Genomic DNA, 21,016 nt, shown 5'->3' on the forward strand with positions numbered 1-21,016 from the left:
CGGGTTACTCTGTGAGTTCACCTCGGCCGTGCGTGGACATTCAGGCGAGACCTGTAAGGCCGCAGTCCTGCCAGGCCGCGGAAATGAACCGTATCTGAGATTTGAGAAAGTAGCAAAGCTATTGAACTGGCCGGAATCATGCGGTTTTTCCAGTCAGCTGGCTAATACTGCTGCTGCCCAGGACGCCCGCAGCGCGCGGGCACCGCAGCCGCTGTAGGTAACCACGCCCGCTCCGCGCCAGGCAACGCCCTGGCTGCTGTTGGCCGACAGGCCCCGACGTCACGCTGATTGGCGCTTCTCAAACGGGGGGCGGGGCGCGCGAAGATTGGAGTATCTCAGTTCATAGTTCTTCTGTCCATCAATCATGACGTGCCGCCTTTCTTGAGTCCTCATTGGCTGGAGAGCAGAGGGGGCGGGTTAGGCAGTCGGGTAGCCTAGACATGGCTGACGGGCGCAGCTGGCAGGTGAGTAAGGCAGGCGCCGGGAACTCGAAACAGTCGGGTGGGACCAAGCGGCCGTGTTAACTGGGCCCTCCCTGGGAGAGGGTGCAGGACAGGGCTGGAGCGTGGGGCGCGGCCGCCGGGCCCCTCTGAGGCGCTGCTTCTCGCCGCAGCCGCCGCGCCCCTGCGAGGCCTACCATGCGGAGTGGAAGCTCTGCCGCAGCGCCAGGCACTTCCTGCACCACTACTACGTCCACGGCGAGCGGCCGCGCTGCGAACAGTGGCGGCGCGACCTGGCCAGCTGCCGCGACTGGGAGGAGCGCCGCAGCGCCGAGGCCCAGGTGCGCCGGGAGGGTTCCCCGCGCCGGCAGCCCTGCTCCCCGACTGTGTGGAGGAGGGTTGCCGGGGTCCCTCCTCTCCTTGTGCTTCCTTTCTTTTGAGAAATAGCACAATTAGTATGTCTGCAGGATTTTCAGACGCTGCTGAGGGCAACGAAGGAGACTAGCGAAGAGATGTGGGGTGAATGGAGAGGGAGGAAGGCCGACAGGTGCCTGGAGCGGAGGGAATCTGGGCTGTAGAGGGTTAGGGCATGGGGTTGGAGAGGCATTTAGGGACCTGGCGGGCCTTGATGTAAAGTTTAGAGTTTGGCCTAACAGTGTACTGGGGAGCAAAATTTAATAGATGTCTTGAAAAGATGAGTGTGTTTGTTAGGATGTGGAGAGTATTTTCTAAGGGGCAGAGAGACCAGGAAGGAGCTGGTTCTGCTTGTGCATTCACCCAGCGGGTGTTTATCACGTTGGGTGCTTTTGGGGATACACGAGTAATGAGAACAGAGCCAACAGAGCCGCTGCTAGAGCCATTGTGGGAGGGGAGTTGGGGAGAAGCCTGCCTGAAGGTGCAGCGTTCACAGGGACTACCAGCCAAAAAGACTGTCCAATGGCCAAGGCTTCCTCATTGCTAATGAACGCAGCGATTCTGTTTCTTTTTCTTTTTTTTTGTAGAGACAGAGTCTCACTGTACCGCCCTCGGGTAGAGTGCCGTGGCGTCACACGGCTCACAGCAACCTCCAACTCTTGGGCTTACGCAATTCTCCTGCCTCAGCCTCCCAAGCAGCTGGGACCACAGGCGCCCGCCACAACGCCCGGCTAGAACGCAGCGATTCTGAAACGCACAGTGATGTGGAAACCAAACTTCTGTAGAAAAGAAAATGATGACAAGTCTAGAATAAGTAACAGTTAAAAAAAAAAAAAAAGAGGGGAGTGGGGAGGCGCCTGTGGCTCAGTGGGTAGGGCGCCGGCCCCATATACCGAGTGTGGCCGGTTCAAACCCGTCCCCGGCCAAATTGCAACAAAAAATAGCCCGGCGTTGTGGTGGGCGCCTGTAGTCCCAGCTACATGGGAGGTTGAGGCAAGAGAATCACCTAAGCCCAGGAGTTGGAGTTTGCTGTGAGCTGTGACACCGAGGGTGATAAAGTGAGACTCTGTCTCTACAAAAAGAGAGAGAGAGAGGGCAGCGCCTGTGGCTCAGTGGGTAGGGCTCCGGCTTCATATACCGAGGGTGGCGGGTTCCAACCCGGCCCCCGCCAAACTGTAACAAAAAATAGCCGGGCGTTGTGGTGGGCGCCTGTAGTCCCAGGTTGGAGGGTGCTACTCAGGAGGCTGAGGCAAGAGAATCGCCAAAGCCCAGGAGCTGGAGGTTGCTGTGAGGTGTGACGCCACGGCACTCTACTGAGGGTGATAAAGTGAAATTCTGTCTCAAAAAAATAAAATAAAAAAGAGAGACAAAGCTTGCATCCTCTGTGGCCAGAGATCAATCACCTATGCATGTACACATATGTATTTAAAGAGCTCTTATATAGCTGTAAGAAAAGTGGTAATGGTTTCCATGTAGAAAAATAGGCAGCAGGCACAGAGAAACAATTCATTAAAAAAACCCAAAGGCCAGGTATATAAGTTAAAATGAAAGTAAGAGTACTTTTTGCCCAGCAGAAAATGAGAAGTCTTGATAGGGGTTTGGAGAATGTAGGGGACTTGCGTAGTGTTAGTGGGAGTGTCAGGCATTCTAAACGTCAAATACGTATGTTTTAGCCCCCAAGTTATACTTCTGGAAGTTTATCCTGGGGAAATGACGGGATAAACAGTGCACAGTTAAAAGTTCAGGATGTTCATTTTGTTTATGATAGTGCAAAAACTGAAAGCAACCTAAATTTCCCTAATAGACATTTGACCAAATAGCTTTTTGACACAGTAGAGTACTGCATAGCCATTAAAAAGAATAGATGGTAACCTGCAGGAGAATGGAAAGGTGGAAAGGTGCCTATAGCATATTGTTTAGTGAAAACAGCAGGAAGCAGACCAGCAGAAAATCGTTCCAGCTTTAGGGAAACTTATGACAGCTCTAAAATTTGAGCATAAAAAGACTCGGGTGGTGCCTGTGGCTCAGTGAGTAGGGTGCCGGCCCCATATACCGAGGGTGGTGGGTTCAAACCCAGCCCCGGCCAAATTGCAACAAAAAAAATAGCCAGGCATTGTGGCAGGCGCCTGTAGTCCCAGCTACTTGGGAGGCTGAGGCAAGAGAATCGCCTAAACCCAGGAGTTGGAGGTTGCTGTGAGCTGTGATGCCATGGCATTCTACTAAGGGTGATAAAGTGAAACTCTGTCTCTATTAAAAAAAAAAAAGTTAAGACTCCTGTTCTTTCCTCTGAGTGCCCCAGCTTTAGTTCCAGCAGGTGAACCTGCCCCAGACTGAGTGGGTCAACCAAAGCCATCAAGCCCTGAGGCCCAGGAGAAGATATTTTAAAGTCCCTCAAATCACGATGATCTATTAATATACTGTAGTTTTTCACAGTAGCTTGTAAGAATGATCCAGATCTGTATGTGTAATGTGGAACAGTCGCCAAGGTACACTCGTGTTGGGTGGAAACTGCTGAGCTGCGGAGTGGTGCACATGTATGGGCCTGTCTGTCCTTGGTATTTTGGGAGGGTGGTGAGGAGCTCTGATGCCAGCGCTGAGATGGGAAGTGACCAGAATCTCATGTGCACAGCGATCCCTCTGTGAGAGCGAGCGGGCACGAGTCCTGGCTGCACAGAAGCACACCCTGGTATGGGCCCTGAGGGAGCACCCCCCTGAAGACTGGCACCTCCCTCTGCCACAGGAGAAGGATGAATGAATGAGAAACAGCCCTGCCCTGTGCAGCTTCCTCAGGTCTTTTTCAGGGGGAGCTGTTGTAGTCCTGAGAATGATTAATGAGCCCAAATGGCCTCCTGGGTCCCTGTAAGCTCTCCCCTGGCTTGCAACATGCAGCAAGACATCGCCAGCCCTGCTTGCCCGCCCTCATTGCGTGCAGGGTGTCCTGACACTGGTTGCTCTGGAAGATAACTGTGGCCACTCCAGAGCTTCCAGGGAGCCACATGTTTTGGCAGGCACATCAGAGCAGCAGTCAGGCTGGGCATGGCAGCACCAGGAGGTGGCAGTCCTGAGGTCCAGGATCCTCTGACTCTGGAAGGGGAGCCCTGACCTGTGTGGACATGTAGGTGTGTCGGAATGAGATAGCTAGACAGATGTGCGCTATGGATGCCTTTCCTTATTCTGAGGTTACTGACCCCTGTGTGCTGTGGCCCCCAGCTTCCAAGGTGTGGAGCTCACACTCTGCTCCGTCCCTCTCACCCATCCCACTGCGGATGCAGGCAAGCAGCCATGCAAGCAGCCAGAGCTCCTGCACTAATGCTTTTCACCTGCAAGGCTCCCACGTGGGAAACGCACTCTCATGCACAGAGAGAAAAGGAAAAAACATGCAGAACTTCACAGAATAAAGATTTGTGGAATCTTAAGACATCCAAGCCAAGACATGTGGAATTTAGGACTCTTCCCTCAGAATTTGCCCTGATTGTTAGTATGTCAAAGCCATTTCACACGTTTGATTCCAAATAGAAGCTGAAAATAAAATAACATGTTTGTTAGATTTCACATCCAACAGTGTTGTGCTTGGGCAGTACCGGAATTTTGTAAGCTTATTCTCTTGTAGATGTTTTAAAAATGTTACGTGTATATGAACCATCAAAAAGACTTGTTCTTACAGAGATCTCCTTGTTACTGATAAATGGTTTGAGTCCTGTTGCTGCAGTCCTACTGTGAGATGCTGCAGGCTAGCCTTGCTGAGGCCAGCAACGCTTCTTGCTCAGGCAGTACATCAAACATCTTTTATTAATAATTCATTCTTTGGGCTTGGCGCCTGTAGCTCAGTGGGTGGGCACCAGCTAGATACACCAGAGCTGGCGGGTTCAAATCCAGCCTGGGCCTGCCAAACAACTACAACCAAAAATAGCTGGGCATTGTGGTGGGCACCTGTAGTCCCAGCTACTTGGGAGGCTGAGGCAAGAGAATCGCTTAAGCCCAAGAGTTTGAAGTTGCTGTGAGTTGTGATGCCATAGCACTCTACCCAGGGCAACATAGTGAGACTGTCTTTAAAAAAAAATTCATTCTTTGGGGCAAGATAATCACTTCAGAAGGGCACACATTAAAGAATATTTCCCCTCTTATATGTCTCTTCTCTGTTTTCCCAAAGAGCCCCTGCTTGTGTCTGCATGTGTACCTGTGAACAGGGTGGGGTGCTCACAGGATCCAGCTCAGAGGAGAGTCTAAAGAGGAGCCAGGGTTCCCCCATCCCTGGGGGAAGCTTTACATAGCTAAGCCGACTAATGTGTCTTCAGCCTGGCTGTGGCTGGTTTAATGAGCATTCTGGCCAGTTGGGAAAGAGGGAGGCTGCTAGAGATCTCCTATAGTGTTCTCACAGGAAAGGGGCACCTGAATTTGCAGTCTGCATGCAATGCATGGGGTTGCAGTAGCTGTTCCTGGGTTCCTAGGGTGGAGCTGGGGAGGGCAGGGACAGCTGGGTAACCAGTTGCCATCTCAGTCCTTGGTACCTTTCCCTGGGTGCAGCTGTGCTCCCTGTCATCTGCTCACTGTGTGCTCTATTAGGCTTTCTGCTTTTGCTATCTGAACACTCAGGTCCCGCAGTGCCTCTGTTGTACTTTGCCTGCTGCCTTTGCTACTGAACAAGCTCCATGCCGATAGATGATGGAAAGGATGTTCCCGATTCCTTCCTGTGCTCGTTCCTTCATATCAGAGTGCCCTCCACATGCTGGACAGGGTTTGGGGTCTTGGATCACGTTTTAAAACAGACAAGTTGCCTTCAAAGAATTTTTGTTGTATTAAAATTTGGGAGAAAGACACAGAAATTAAACATCAAATATGAATCTAAAACAGTAAGTGTTATGAAGAAAATGAATACAGTCATAAGAGCAATGTTTTTCAAACGTTTTGGACAAATACCCATAGTAACAAATGCTTTACATTATAATTTGGTACATACTATTATGTGGCATATTATCACTGAAAGAAGCTTCACCAAACAACACTTCTGTGTGCTGTGTGTGATACACTGCCATTCCCAATAAACTGTTATGCAGCAACTGGGAAGAAACTCAAGGAAACCCTGCTGAGTTTATAAAGCCAGTCTTTAAAGGATACATGTAGCATGATTACCTTAATGCAGTGTCAGTGAATGGAAAACAGATTAATGGTGGCCAGGAGCCAGGGATGGGGAGGTGGTCACACAAGGGAATCTTGTGGTGGTGAAAACAAACTACAGAACCTAACTAGTAGGTTCACAGGGATACACAGATGATTTACACACTTATAGAGCCAGACGCGTAAACAAGTGCAGATAGTACCGGGGAAACGGAATACACCTTGTACAGTGTACTGTGGGGTGTATGGTGCTGGCACCGGCGCAGGTCCTGGGCCATGCAGGACCTCTCTGGACAAGCTGCTATGCAACCTCCTATGAATCTGTAATTACTTGAAAATAAAGTTAAAAAAAACTAACCAATGCTGGCCCCGACCCACTGAATTGATGATGCAACCTCTTGGATGACATGCCTCCTGCTTTAAGACGCACTGCTATCATGCATCTGTGCTAGGCACCCGCCTTTGGCAGGGAAGTGGGCAAGGCCTCAATATCTGAGCCCAGATCTGGATGAGAAGGCTTGAGTCCTGCTAGGCAGAGAAAGGGGCACACACAGGCCGAGGGAATCAACCCCGCAAGTTGACAGGACCAGGGGTGCTGGAAGCTGTGATCAGGGCTCTGGGTCTAATTGTCGGAGTGATTATCTGACTTGCATTCTATAAGAGACTTTTGGCTGCTGCACCGTGAAGGGGCTGGAGTTGCCATGCCCAGTGTGAACACATCAGTTGGCTACTGAAGCAGAAAAGGGAAAAGGTGAGGATGGCTTGGACCTCAGGCAGCACTGTGGTTGTAGGAAGTACTTGGATTCAGCATTGTCTTAAGTAGAGCCAAGGGATTAGAATCCGTAGGCAATAGTTTTATCATGATCTGAGCTGGGTGTGGTGGCTTGTGCCTGTAGTCAAACCCAGAAACTGGGAAGGCTGAGGCAGGAGGATCACTTGAGCCCAGGAGCTCGAGGCTGCAGTGAACTGATTATGCTGTTGCACCCTAGCCTGGGTGACAGTGAGACCCTAGCACTAAAAACAAACGAAAGTGAACCCCAGAGAATAGAATAGAGAGTCCAGAAATAACCCCCTGCATATATGGTCACATTTTGACATAGAGGCAAAAAACAATTAATGAGGAAAGATAGTGTTTCAGTAAATGGTTGACACTTCCAAACCTGGATATCTGCATGCAAAACAATGAAGCTGAACCCTTATCAGATGTCATATACAAAAATTAACTCAAAATGGATCAAACATTTAAATATAAGACATAAAATTCTTAGACTAAAACACAGGGGAAAAGCTTTACAACATTGGATTTAGCAGTGATTTCTTAAATACAGCACCAAAGTCACTGATGTTAAAAGAAAAAACAACTTAGACTTTAAGAAAATTTAAAATGTAGACAGTTTCACATCAAAAGACACTATCAACAGAATAAGAAAGCAACCTCATGGGATAGGAGGAAATAATTGCAAACTATGTACCTTATGAGGGATCATAGAATATACAGAGAAGTAAAACTGAGGGGGGAAAAAACCACACAGTTCAAAAGAGGGCAAAGGACTTAAATAAATGCTTCTCCAAAAAACATACACATATGGCCAACAAGCACATGAAAAGATGCTTGTCATTAGTGATCATCAGCAAAATGAAACTCAAAACTACCATAGACCTCACTCACCTCATACCCATTAGGATGGCTACTATCAAAAAACCCTAGGAAGCAGCAAGTGTGGGTGAAGATATGAATTAAAACTCTTGTGCACTTCTGCTAGGAATACAATGGTACAGCTGTCGTGGAAAATATGGCAGTTCCTACAAAAATTAAAAATAGAATCACTGTATGATCCAGCAACACCACTTTCAGGTAAATACCTAAAACAAAGCAGAGTCTCAAAAAGATACCTTTACACCCACATTCATAGCAGCATTTATTCACAGTAGCTAAAATGTGGAAGCAACCTAAGTATCTATTGGTAGATGAATGGATAAGCAAAGTATGGTACATCCATACAATGGGATATCACTTCAGCCTTAAAAAGGAAGGAAATTCTGACACAAGCTACAATACTGATGAACCTTGAGGATGTTATGCTCACAGGAATAAACCAGTCACAAAAAGACAAACATTGCATGATTCCACTCAATTGTGATGTTTAAGGGGAGTCAGAATCATAGAAACGGGAAGTACTGACCGGGGTGCCAGTGACTCAGGGAAAGGAAGTAGGGAGTTATTTAATGGGTACAAGGTTTCAGTTTTGCAGTGAAGAGTTTTGGAGATAGAGATGTAAGAACGGTGGTAATTATACAACAATATGTATATACTGAACAGTGAGAAATGGTTAAGATGTAAAATTTTAGGCTTATTTTGCCACGGTTTTTAAAATTGGGAAAAACGAATCACACATTAAGAAAACTATCTTCTTCAAGTGAATAGTCTTCTTGGTTTACCTGCACTAAAGTAGCTAAAAAACCAAAGTCTTTCCGAGGTTTTGATACTAGGAAAAATGGCAACTAATTGTACAAAGGACCTTAATGGTTATGTGCTGAATTGTGTCCCCTCAAAATTTCTATGTGGAAGTCCTAGTCCCCAGTAACTCAAAATGCGACTGTTGTTGGAGGGAGGGCCCTCAAAAAGATAACTAACTTAAAATGAGGTCTTTAGTGTAGTCTCCAATATACCTCATGCCCTAATACAAAATTAGGACAGAGACTTAGAGATGACCATGTGAAGACAAAGGGAAGATCTTAGAAGAAACCAAACCTGCCACAACCTCCATCATGGGAGTTTTAGCTTCTATAAGGGTGAGGAAGTAAATTTTGTTTTTTTAAGGCTGAGCCGACTAATGCATTGACCTTCCCAGAGTAGGCCCTTGAGTAAGGGCTCTGTGCCCCAGCCAGGTGGCATACTCTGCTGGGGACACAGCGGCTCTGTCACTAGTGTGTCTCTTGCTTTCCCCTCTCTCGTCAGCTTCCCCAGCAGGTTAAAATCCAGATGTAGCTCCTCTGTCCCACGGGGAAGGCATGGTTCTCTCTGCACACGTCCCAGCTTACAGAACCCTGCACATCCTCACTTCCGCTCCTCTGGGTTACTCTGTCTCTCCTGCTGGTGGTCTCACCAAGCACTTTTTACTCATAATTTTTCCCACCTGAGTGTGGTGGTTGATGTTTTTGTCACTCGCTTCCCTGACCTGGCAGAGGGGCCGCATCTCTCACCCCTATGAATTAATTTTGATTCCAACACAAGACAAAGAGAAATTTTTGATTAAGCTTACATATATTTATTAACAGCATGCCTGATTCTGTGGAAAGCAGTCTTGAACCCTGGTCATTCTGGTTCTCAGGAGCAGTGTGTTCTGAGGACAGCTGCCTGCAACTCTATCTCTTGAACGCTACCTGTGTATACACCTTGGTGATGTCATTGTACCTGCCCTCAGGGGGCTGGTAGTTAGAGACTGGTGGTGTGTAATCTGGCCCTTTCATCTCAAAGGGGAAGAGGCTGGGGTCCCGCTTAGTAGCCTCAGTGTAGAGCACTGGGGACTCCAGCTGCAGCTCCTGCAGAGCTTCCTGCTGGGCCTCCAGCATGGCCCTGATGGTGTCCCTCTCCATCTCATGCTCCCGCTGCTTGTACAGGGACCACCTCTTCAGAAGCAGAGCTCTCCGCTCACTCTCCTCAAAGGAGAGCTCCACCTGGGGCCGCTGTCTGCAAACACACAAGTGCAGATGTGTGAAGCTGGGAGGGAGGGAAGCTGACCTTGCCGGCAGGGAAGCATCCCCACTGCCAGGCACTGACACGGCACAGGGAAGAACAACACAAGTAAGGAATGGAATGGTGAATGTGACAGCAGCTGCAACTGATGCTGGGAACCGAGGTCGTCTGCTTTCTATAAGGAGGAGGACAGATGGTCTAAGGAGACCACGGTAGCACTTGCTATGCCCCAGGCAAAGACCACAATCTTTTATGAGAAGGGCCTTTGGAGGAGGAGAGTTAAATAGTGTTATTAAAATGATCACCACTATCTCTGGAAGTCAAGAGCCTGTATCAGCCTTGGAGGTCCCAGGAGCATAGCAAGGTGCCGCTTTATAAACGGTACACAATCTTTACAAGGCAACAGGAGCCACTAACTCTGCACAATCCCAATACATGCCAACTAGGAGAACTTTGCAAAATAAAGCAAGAGGCCCAGGGTTTCTACTGTCAGGGTAGACCCAAGGCCCAAATCATGAGAAACAGTCAAGACTCTTCATGCAAAAGGGCAATATGAACTCCAGATTGGTGCTAATCCAAACTTACTTAAGCACATGGCCCATATTTACCAGTTGTCTTAAGTTTCTTTCCCACCTTCAGACACTCAAGAGTACCACCCAAGAATGTTTCTCCAACTCCAAGGAGAAAGGACTCGGGTAGGGGCTAAGTCAACCCACACCTCCTGACTGGCTCCCATCACAGCTGTGACCCGTGGACAACCCTAGAAGAGGACCCTCACCTTGCTTTATCCAAGAACTTCACAGGGGTGATGAAATCTTCAATGGGAATCAGTTCCTGGCTGGCCTTCTCCAGTTTTCGGATCCTCCTTTTCAAACGGTCCTTTACAGCTTGTTCTTTTTTAGGATCTACCTTCTTCTTCTTTCGAAGCGGTTCTGCTCTTAACAGATAAAGCAAACAGTCTTATGAGTGTCCTGAGAACCATAATAGGTGAAGTGCCTCACGCTTGTACTGAGCTGTGCACTGGGGAAAGGAGCTGCGCATGGACCTGACCCCATGGACTCACGGTAGGAAGTGGGTTCTACCCCAGAGTACAATGAGTACCATGTGGTTATGGTCAACTACAAGGAGGGGTGCAAAACCATTGTGGGGCATCAGGGTATAAAGGAAAAGCGTTAATCTTTAGTGTTGGATTCAGGTGTGAATAGGGACTGGGACTGCAACTGGGATTGCACTGATAAGTAAAAAAACCAAACTCACAGATTAGAAGTTCTCCACTCACATTTTAAATGGATTTGTGCTTTACAGAAATGCTTTGAGTAAGACTAATAGAGACAGTGTAATAAAAATGACTGGAATGTCCAAATTAACTTTTGGGAATTTCTTTTTTTTTTTTTTGGTAGAGACAGAGTCTCACTGTACCGCCCTCGGGTAGAGTGCCGTGGCGTCACACGGCTCACAGCAACCTCTTAACTCTTGGGCTTACGTGATTCTCTTGCCTCAGCCTCCCGAGCAGCTGGGACTACAGGCGCCCGCCACAACGCCCGGCTATTTTTTTTTTTTTGGTTGCAGTTTGGCCGGGGCTGGGTTTGAACCCGCCACCCTCGGCATATGGGGCTGGCGCCCTACTCACTGAGCCACAGGCGCCGCCCGAACTTTTGGGAATTTCTTAATAAATGCCCCTAGCCTAGAGCTTTGGCAAAAAAATATGACTTACTTTTAGGAAGACATTTTCTATAGCAGTAATTTACTAGTAAGAATAATCAAATACTCTAGCAGCAAGAGACTGAATCAACTCCCTAGAAAGCATTCAGAGTGCCAGATACCTTTAATCTTTGCACCTTCCCCACCCCCTCTAGGACATCAGAATGGGCAGGGAAGAGGAAGAGTAAGAAAAAACAGAAATTTAAGCTATGTTCTTTAAAATACAAGAATTCCTTCAAAGCTAGTATTTATTTCAACTACTTTTGTATTTAATGTATATGGTACAATATATGGTACAGAGGCCCAGTAGGGTGACTCATGCCTGTAATCCTAGCACTCTAGGAGACCCAAGTGGGAGGATCACTTGAGCTCAGGAGATCAAAACTAGGTTGAACAAGAGCAAGACCCCCCTCTCTAAGGAGTGTGTGTGTGGGGGTGCTCCTTCAATGAGATCAGATCACAAGAGGCTACACGATGTCATGGAGCTGGACCACCTGACCCTCCCCGCCCCAGTGCTACTTACTGGGTGACTTTCTTAACCACTCTGCCCCTGTTTTCCCCTGTCTAAAGCAGGGAAGATAGAAGTCACTACCTCCTAGGGTTATATGGAGGCAAAATAATTTACATGTGGAAGGAACTTAAAACTATGCCTGGCACATAGTATACCCTCATGGAAAATTAACTATAGAAGTCACTTCTTTAACCAACATTTCTCAAGGACTTGCTGAAGCAGAGAATTGTTACAGACATATTTAAAGATACAAATACTTAAAACTTGCTTTTAAGAAACCTTTTTGAAATTAAAAAAAAAAAAAAAGACCCCCATCTCTACCAAAAATAGAAAAATTAGCTGGGCATGGTGGTGAGCCCCCTATGGCACCAGCTATTCCGGAGGCTGAGGCAGGAGGATCGCTTGAACCCAGGTGTTTGAGGTTGCTGTGAGCTAAGATGATGCCATGGCATTCTAACCTGGGCAACATGAGAATGTCTAAAAAAGAAAAAAAAAAAATATATATATATATAGTATAAAGAATGTTGAAAAGACAGAAAAGTATCTGCCTAAATTCTGCAAAACTTTGTAGGCTAATTTTGCAATCGTCCAGTAGTCTTGCTTTGTTGCTGTCGCATGCACAGGGGTTGGGGGTCGTATGTCCTTGACACTGAAAAGAGGTCAGGCCTGAAGTTGACTTTTACCTCATGGGAATGAGTTTCCAGAAGGACAACAATGAAGCTCGCTGGTGGCTGTCTCTAATCTGCATCTGCCAATTTCCTTGAAGCCTGAAAAATGCAAGAGTATGTATAAATACCTGATTTCTCCACACCTTCACAGGAAAAGAGAAAACGACAGTGCTCCCAAACCCAGGGCACCTGTAAGTATTTAATGTGACAGCAAAGTGAACGTGGGAAGCTTTTCAAAATCTCCCGTTCACACCATAGAGCAAGTCTCTGCTCGCCAAGGTCCTCGGATTTTCATCCATAAGGAGTCACAATGAACTGGCTCGTCCCTGAGATATCCGTGGAAGGGTAGGCGGGAAGAAAGCGCAGGTAAGGCCCTACACGGCCACTGCGGAACCCCCGCACACGCCAGAGACACCCCACAGCCCACCCACCGTCTGCACTCACCGGCTTGGGGGACACAGGGCGCGCGCAGAAGCTCGCAGCGTCACAGCAGCCATGGCCCTACCGGCTGCAAACATGCCGCTTCCGGGCGCACACTCCTCGACCGTCCGGCCGCGGTGTCCCACGCCGAGGTCCGACCAGCGTGCCGCCCCACGTTTCCGCGTTCCGGCCGCGGAGACCTGGGTCGCGCTGGCTCCACCCCCAAAGCAGCCCCGCCCCGGGCGTCCCGCCCCGCCCGCCTGCCCGCCCCGCGGGCTTTGCACCTCCGGCGGCTCCGGATCCTCCCTTCCGCCTCCGCCCGGCGCGGCGCGGCGAACCCGCCTCTGCAGTGGGCACAGCCCCGCCAACCAGTCGCTAGCTGGTTGGTCGTCCGCGGCCCTCGCGAGGGCTTGAGGCTCGCAGTGCAGCTAGAGTGGACGAGGGGGCGTCCTTCTGCTCCTCCACATCCAAGTGTCCACGTCTGTGAAAACGGCCCCAGTCTTCCAATAAATTCGCCCGCTTCGCACCACCCCCCGGGCCTGGCTCGTTCCCAGCATTCGTTCGATCCCGAGGCGGCCCGCCCGCCAATGGCTGCATCCTAGCGCCGGCGAAGAGCCTGGCGCTCGGGGGATCCCAATAGTGCGTGCTGACGAATGATGACGCTAGTTAATAAGTCGGATTCAGAAGCAGCGAGATAGAGTTGTGACAGGCCGCCTGGCTTTGCGGACGGCGCCGCTGGCTGTGGCTGCCACGCGAGCCAGTTGCCGTCCCGGCCGCCCGCCCTGCGCTGCCAGCCAAGGGGCGCGGGCGGCCCCGTCCGCGTAGGGAGCGGTTTCCCGCCGGGGCGATTTGGCAGGTGCGCGCCGTGACTTCCGGCGTTGCCCGGGAGCCGCCGGAGGAGGAGCGGCGCAGGGGATGCGGCTGTGGTGGTGGCGGCGGCGGCCGAGCGCGGGGGGCGGCTGTGGCGGCGGCGGAGGGCGCGGGACGGCGATGGCGCGGCGGCGCTGAGGGCGCGGGGCGGGCGGCAGCTGGAGGGCGGGCGGCGCGAGCGGAAGCAGCGGCGGTGGCTCCATGGCCCGGGCGAGCTGAGGGACGCGGCTCTCGCCTCAGTCCGGCGGCAGCGGCGGCGGCCGAACAATGAAGCTCCTGAAGCCGACCTGGGTCAACCACAATGGTGAGTGCGCACCGGGGTCGCGGGAGGCCGCGCCCGCGGTCAGGTCGGGGTCCCGGGTCGCGTCGGGGCCGCGCGCAGGCCCTGCTCCCCTCGCCCCCGAAGCCCGGCGCCGGGTGCCCGAGCCGGGGGCCGGCGGGAGCGGACTTTGTCCTCGGCGTCGGGAGGCCGGCGAGCCCCGCACGTGCTCCGGGCTGGCTCCAGCGCAGGCTGCCTTCGCCCCGGGCACTGGCGTCGCGCCCTCCACCGCCCACCTGTGGTCCGCGGCGGGGCCCAGGCCTGGCTCCCGGAGCTGGCCTTGGCGCCGGCCAGCTCGTGCCGCTCGTCCGCCTGGTCCGGAGTGTGAGGCTGGGACGGGACCCCCCGCGTGGCCTTTACGGAGCGAAGATCCGCAGGAGACAGTGTTACGGCCCCTGTGGATCCGATGACAGTGCCCCCACTCGGGGAACTAGTGCAGAGCTGGGGCAGATGGGGTGCAGGTGCGCTTCGGGAGAGGGCTGCTTCAGCTCTGCGGCTGTCGCCCCAGAGTTCATCCTGGTTGAGACTTGACTCCGGTACGGAGAAGCCGGTGGTAACCAGCAGTTTTGTCATAGTCCTGCCTTGTTGGCAGAACTGCTGCCAGAGTTGGTCGTTGCCCCTACGGAGATGGAGCGAGAGCCTGCCCACCCTGCCTCCCAAGCCTCTGCTGACAGCAGCGAAGCATAGGAATCATGCCAGCGAGGCTTCTCCATCTAGCCCAGGGCCTGTGGCCCCGAGTCCCACCAATTTCTTGACTACTCACAGGCAAGGAGTCACCCTCATGCTGTCTTGTTCCGCATTTCTACTTTGCAGTGTGACTAGAGGGAGCTACAGCTTTCTCTTAGAGCAAGAATAGATGCTTTTACATTTTTTCTACAGGTAGCTTTTTAGTTTTGAACTTGATTGGAGGATGTTCTCTACTACTGCAAGCAAACTGAACCTCTCTTTCTGTTCTCCTTTCATCTCTCTCCCCTTTCACCTTTTTGCTTGACATCTTTCCTTTGTTTTAAGGCTCAGGTGAGGTCACCTTTTCTTTTTGAAACCGTTCATGCCATGTTCCCTCACTAGTTTGCTGCACCTCTGTCTCTCTGCTTTTTCTGGTAAGGAAGTTATGAGGGCACTTTCCATGTACCCCAGGACAGAGACTGCCTCACTCCCCTCTGTTCCCCACCACACTGAGCAGCAACACCTTCCATGTAGTGGGTATTTGTAGTGCTTCCTAGAGATTGTAAAGTGCTTTAGGTTTCAATAATTTACAAAAATGCAACTAGGTTACTGTTCATGAAAGCAAAAGCTTTGAGTTTTTAGTTTCATTTCTCCCATTGATCTCCAAGAGCATTTCCTGATGTGTAGCATGCAGATCTTTCCCTGGAGAACTGAGCAAAAGTTGTAACTGTGAATTACTATGCTTTGTGATCAGTAAAGGAAAAATTTTATTAGGGACTAGTTTGCTGTGTAAGTGAAGGTCTGAAGGAACGAAGATGCTTTGCCTGAATCAGTTTGTGTGTGTAGCCCACTTACCTCCAGTCTCTCTTCAACTTTTCGTCGTGTAATTTTTTCCCTTTTGATAAGTTCCTTTGTAGGATAAAAGTTATATGCTGTGTAAACATAAATAAGTCAAGACCTTTTAGTAATTACTTAGGTACAAATGAGTGAGAGACTACTCCCAGGTCAACAACCAAATTACCAGCCAGACGGAGCAGTGGCCCAGGGCCTCTTGGTGTGGTCCTGTACGCATCTCTAGAATGCAGCATGATAATATCTGCTCTGCTCACTTCACACTGCGCTTGTGGTGTTCAATTAGGAATGTAGACACAAAGTGCTTTAGAAATGTAGGAGATAATAACAAAAGACATTGAGATTTACCTTCTTTTAAACTTGTTCTTTATCAAATTTTCTTCCTTCTAAAATCTTATAAAATCAACTTTGGTCTCATGGAGTGTTCAGGAGACCTGTCAAGTAAATTACCACTATCCTGGAGGAAATGATGCGGGTCCAAATCACTACTGACCTGGCTTTTAAAGACTATTGAATATCAGGAAGTGCTGGGGCCGGAGGCTGCTCAGCCAGAAGCCTGAATGGCACGTAGTGGCCAGTGAAATTGCACTTGTTCTGTGTGGAAAAAAAAAGCCATGGTGCTTTGGTGAGAGTATCACTGCATTTCCTGGCTGCCTCACTTTGCCTCAAACTCCTGACCTCAAGCAGTCCTCCTGCCTCAGCCTACCAGAGTGCTAGGATTACAGGCATGAGCCACTGTGCCTGGCCCAGCTTCCTCACTTTGTATTCATGCCTCTTGTTTTATTATGCAGCATGAACATACTTTTGTTTTTAAGACATGATGTTTTGCTTTGTTGTCCAGGCTGGACTCAACTCTTGGGATCAAGTGATGCCTAAGTGAGCCACACACCTGACAGAATATACTTTTTCTGTTGTTTGAGAGCTTAAAGAGGGCTGAGCAGAGAGCTCGACATTTCCCCAGGGGTGGCAGGGGACCATTGAGACAGGATGGAGAGGGCAAATAGAATACGGGAGTTTAAGCAGAAGGAGAGGTATCTGTTGAAGTGCCGCCATACTTTGGTTCTCAGCTTTTTTTGGCTGATAATAGAGGAACCTCTAAGGTAGAGTTTCTCAACCTCAGCACTGTTGTCATTTTGGACCATATAATTGTTGTGGAAACTGTCTCTGTGTTGTAGGATGTTTAGCAGTATCATCAGTCTCTACCTACTTGATGCCAGTAGCCCTCACAATTGCCACTCAGGTGTGACAACTAAAAATATCTCCAGACATTGCCAATGTGCAGTGGTAGCCAAAACCACCTCCAGTTGAGAAGCACTGGTCTAAGGTTATCAGTAAGTTAATAAATCTTGAAGTTGTAACATGGAAGTGAAATGAGCCTTGAATGTGGGATTAGACTGGGTTCAGAACTCCATCACTTATTAATCACTTGGTGCTTGTGACTCTGCTTCTGGGTCTTAGTAAAATTATATAAAGACTCATCTCTTCCATTTCTTTCTGCGACCAAATATCAAAGAATATCTTAAGATATGTAATATCTTAAGTGTGTCAGGCACTGTTCTAACACACACACATTTTACTTTGTGTTTTTGTACATAGTATTCCTTACTCTGTTTTAGGCTTGTCCAAAATAAGCTTTATCTATAAATTAGATTAAGATTGTGTATTGGTCAGAAAGTGAAAGCAACCAGGTTTTTACTTTTTAAAGTTGGTAGAAAAATGTAGTTTGTATGTTTATAAAAATCATTGCGATTTGTGGCTCTTCCCATCCGTTGGCCTTTGCTCCTGAGAGTTTTTTCTGAAATGGGCAGCCCATTCTAACTGAGAGGGCTATAGGACGGAAAGAGCACTCATCCTCTTTTGGCCTCTGCTTCACACTTTAACAATTAGTGCTATAAAAAGGTACAATTTTATAAAAAGGCAATTTTTCAATAATGGGATAATTTGCCAGTTAACTGGCACATTGGTTTATGGTATATGTTCCATTTTCTCCTGTCCCATGATTGGATTATTTTTCCCCCTACCCTGTCTCATTCCAAAAAGTATTTTAGGACGTGATACTGAGACATCAGCATGAAGAATGAGTAAGTCAGATTGAAGAGGAAATGCATACTGAGTGGCACAGTGATGAAGTGGGAGTAGGCGTGGTACAGTCTGGCACACTGCCACAGGGGACTGCAGACCTTTGTCTGAAAATTGGCCAGGAGGGGATCCTAATGGCGAGATTATATGATTGCAGTGGTTGTGAGATAAACTTGCTGGTGGTTGTAGATTAGTGGTTCTCAAAGTATCTGGAGACATGTTTGATTTTCACATCTGATGGGTAGTGCCACTGGCATCTAGTGGATAGAGGACAGGCCTGCTGCTGCAGGTCCCCCAGCGTCCAGGGCGCCCCCCACCCAGGATTACCCAGCCCCAGAGTCTTAGGGACAGGGGTGGGAAACCCTGCTCTGATAAGAGAGTCTTTGTGTACTTGTCTCAGCCTTGCAATTACAATTGTTGCAATTAGGTTATAAGCTTCTGGAAGATAAGAATCTTGCCTTTCTTCTTGTACTAGCTAGTCTTCTTCTGGAGTCTTTGTGACATGGAAGGTTTTTCCTGTCTCTTGTCCTAATCTGTTCAATGAAGCCAGTAACACATGCCTCACCTGCTCCTTCTGAGAGCTCCAGAAATGCACTCTCTCTCCATCGTTGCCTCCCTGACTTACACTTGCAGATAATAGGTTGATTTAGGAAAATGACCAGAATATGTCTGAAAAGGACTCAGAAGAAAATTTGGCAAGATTTTGGATAATACTTGTGGATTTTTCACTAATTTATGCACCAAATTTTGGACTTTTCTGGTGAGAAGTTCTGTAGGGATATAGACGTAAATGAGGCTGTCCCTGTGTATAAGAGGCTATGTGGAAGGTGAGATATACAGACGTACAAACCATATTCTAGAATGCAGGGCAGATGAAAACAGGAGCTACAGGAGTGCGTTATGATAGCCCCAGGGAGGAGGGGGCTCCTCTTCAGCAGAGTCTGGTTTGTGGATGTGTCCTTGGGCTGAGCCTTGTTGAGGCTGGAATTGTGATGGCAGAGAAGGTGCTGCAGCTCACGGGACCTTCGGGGGCAAAGGCCTAGAGGGTGAGAGCATTTAAGAGAAGACAGAGCTGGGCTCGGGGCCTGTGGCTCAAGCGGCTAAGGCGCCAGCCACATACACCAGAGTTGGTGGGTTCAAATCCAGCCCGGGTGTGCCAAACAACAATGACAGCTGCAACCAAAAAATCGCTGGGCATTGTGGCAGGTACCTGTAGTCCCAGCTACTTGGGAGGCGGAGGTAGGAGAATCACTTGAGCCCAGGAGGTGGAGGTTGCTGTGAGCTGCCACGGCACTTTAACCAGGGTGACAGCTTGAGGCTGTGTCTCAAAAATAAATAAATAAATAAAATAAAAAGAGAGGGAGTAGACAGAGCTGTGAGAAGTGAAGCTGAACTTGGAGGGAAAGAGAGTGGGACTGGAGGCAAGGCCTTGAACACCTTGCTGGAAGCTTGAACTTCCTTCCCCAGGGTTAGGGAAGGTAAACATTGAGGGTTCCAAGGAAGCTGAATGAAACACTCAACCTGTGTCTTAGGAAGGCCCTTGCAGTTTCTAAGTCTTGGTGAGATGTTGATGGAGGGGAGGCAGGGAGGTCATGGGTAGTAGAGGTAAGAAAGAGCGGGGAGACACTGAAGACAAGGTACAGGTGGGATTAATGCGACGCGCTATGATGGGCAGGTGACTGGAGAGTGTGGGTGAGGGCTAGGCAATGGTATCTTCTTAAATACTTGTTTTGTTTTATTTATTTATTTATTTTGAGACAGAGCCTCAAGGTATCGCCCTGGGTAAAGTGCTGCAGCGTCACACCTCACAGCAACCTCCAACTCCTGGGCTTAAGCGATTATCTTGCCTCAGCCTCCCAAGTAGCTGGGACTATAGGCACCCACCACAACACCCGGGTATTTTTTGGTTGTAGTTGTCATTGTTTGGCAGGCCAGGGCTGGATTTGAAACTGCCAGCTCTGCTGTATGTGGCTGGTGCCTTAGCTGCTTGAGCTACAGGGGCCAAGCCTTATTTATTTTTTGAGACAGAGTCTTACTCTGTCACTCTGGGTAGAGTGCCATGTCATCGTAGTTCACAGCAACCTCAAACTCTTGGGCTTAAGTGATCCTCTTGCCTCAGCCTAAGTAGCTGGGACTATAGGTACCCACCACAATGCCCAGCTAGTTTTTCTATTTTATTTATTTACTTATTTATTTTTTTTAAACAGTCTCACTATATCACCCTTGGTAGACTGCTGTGGTGTCACAGTTCACAGCAATCTCAAACTCTTGAGCTTAAGTGATTCTCTTCCCTCAGTCTCCCAAGTAGCTGGGACTGTCGGCACCCACCACAACACCTGGCTATTTTTTGGTTGCAATTGTTATTGTTGTTTAGTAGGCCTGGGTTGGGCTCAAACCCTCCAGCTTCAGTGTCTGTGGCCAGCACCCTACTCACTGAGCTACAGGTGCCAAGACTAGTTTTTCTATTTTCAGTAGAGATTGGGTCTTGCTCTTGCTCAGGCTGGTCTCAAACTTCTGAGCTCAAGTAATCCACCCACCTAGGCTTCCCAGAGTGCTAGGATTATGGGCATGAGCCACCACACCTGACCCTAAACATTTGTTTTAATCTGAGAAGTGGTTGAAAAGATGTTTTCACTTTTTGATCAGAGTCAGAGTTACATGATCCCTTGGGAGGGACCTCTGGGCTTCTGGTTTTAATCCCTGAGGCCAAGTGGGAGATCTGCTGCCAGTATGGCTTTCGAGGGTCTGCAGTGTGGGGAGAGGATGCTCTGTGTCTGCCTTGCTCCTCCCTTCCACCAAGGGTTGCTAGACGGGTCTGCTTCTCTAGGCAGTCTGGTCTCTAGCATGTGGAGCAGAGGTCCGGAATGAGTCTTGGGGACCAGAATGCAATGCCACAGTCAGCAACAACACCTAGAGAGGTGAGTGGGCTGTTGACAGTGTCCACGTTTTTAAATAAGGAGTGTTACAGATGTTGCAGGGTTGCCTGCCCTCTTCCTTGCCAGCAGAACCCCAGTTTTTCCAGGTATCTGCCCTAAGATCTTAACAACCCTAAACTAGTATGTATGTGAGTGTCAAGAATTTGTTGAGGAACAGCCATGGGATGCCATTCTACCCGTTGAGACTAGGAGGGGAATCTGCTGGGAGCTCCCAGGGAATTAGATAAGAAGAGATGCTTGAAAGGTCAGTGTCTTCTCCTGGACTTCACTAGGTCTGCATGTAGCAGCCAGCTTGTGACCAGGAGGATGACAGGAGAGGAAGATGAGG

At 49.1% G+C, this 21,016-nt stretch overlaps 3 protein-coding genes across 6 annotated transcripts in view; 2 read left to right on the top strand and 1 right to left on the bottom strand.

Annotated features, from left to right (window-relative positions):
• The first annotated feature begins 382 nt into the window (after positions 1 to 382).
• C4H22orf39 (chromosome 4 C22orf39 homolog) lies at positions 383 to 9,071 on the top strand. Of its 3 annotated transcripts, none has more exons than XM_053587522.1 (3): positions 383 to 464; positions 614 to 781; positions 3,484 to 9,071. In XM_053587522.1, the coding sequence occupies exons 1-3, from the start codon at positions 441 to 443 to the stop codon at positions 3,607 to 3,609; spliced, it is 318 nt and encodes a 105-aa protein (XP_053443497.1). In that variant the 5' UTR covers positions 383 to 440; the 3' UTR covers positions 3,610 to 9,071. The 3 variants fall into 3 exon arrangements, with proteins under 3 accessions (XP_053443497.1, XP_053443496.1, XP_053443498.1); XM_053587521.1 differs by having other exon boundaries at positions 4,065 to 9,071; XM_053587523.1 differs by having other exon boundaries at positions 5,448 to 9,071.
• Positions 9,072 to 9,215: 144 nt separating this feature from the next.
• MRPL40 (mitochondrial ribosomal protein L40) lies at positions 9,216 to 13,122 on the bottom strand. Its single transcript, XM_053587524.1, has 4 exons — positions 12,991 to 13,122; positions 12,562 to 12,645; positions 10,445 to 10,603; positions 9,216 to 9,660 (listed from the first exon to the last, which is right to left on the bottom strand). Exons 1-4 carry the CDS (start codon positions 13,062 to 13,064, stop codon positions 9,336 to 9,338), a joined length of 642 nt encoding a protein of 213 aa, XP_053443499.1. The 5' UTR covers positions 13,065 to 13,122; the 3' UTR covers positions 9,216 to 9,335.
• Positions 13,123 to 13,842: 720 nt separating this feature from the next.
• Positions 13,843 to 21,016, top strand: part of LOC128583337 (protein HIRA) — a 106,248-nt gene continuing 99,074 nt past the window's right edge. The window contains exon 1 of one of the 2 annotated variants that reach the window (XM_053587512.1): positions 13,843 to 14,140. In XM_053587512.1, the coding sequence (XP_053443487.1) occupies positions 14,104 to 14,140 (37 nt within the window). In that variant the 5' untranslated portion in view covers positions 13,843 to 14,103. The remainder of the gene's footprint in view (positions 14,141 to 21,016) is intronic. The other variant, XM_053587510.1, reaches the window with a different exon arrangement.

The sequence above is a fragment of the Nycticebus coucang genome, chromosome 4, assembly GCF_027406575.1.
Source record: "Nycticebus coucang isolate mNycCou1 chromosome 4, mNycCou1.pri, whole genome shotgun sequence".
Taxonomy (NCBI): domain Eukaryota; kingdom Metazoa; phylum Chordata; class Mammalia; order Primates; family Lorisidae; genus Nycticebus; species Nycticebus coucang.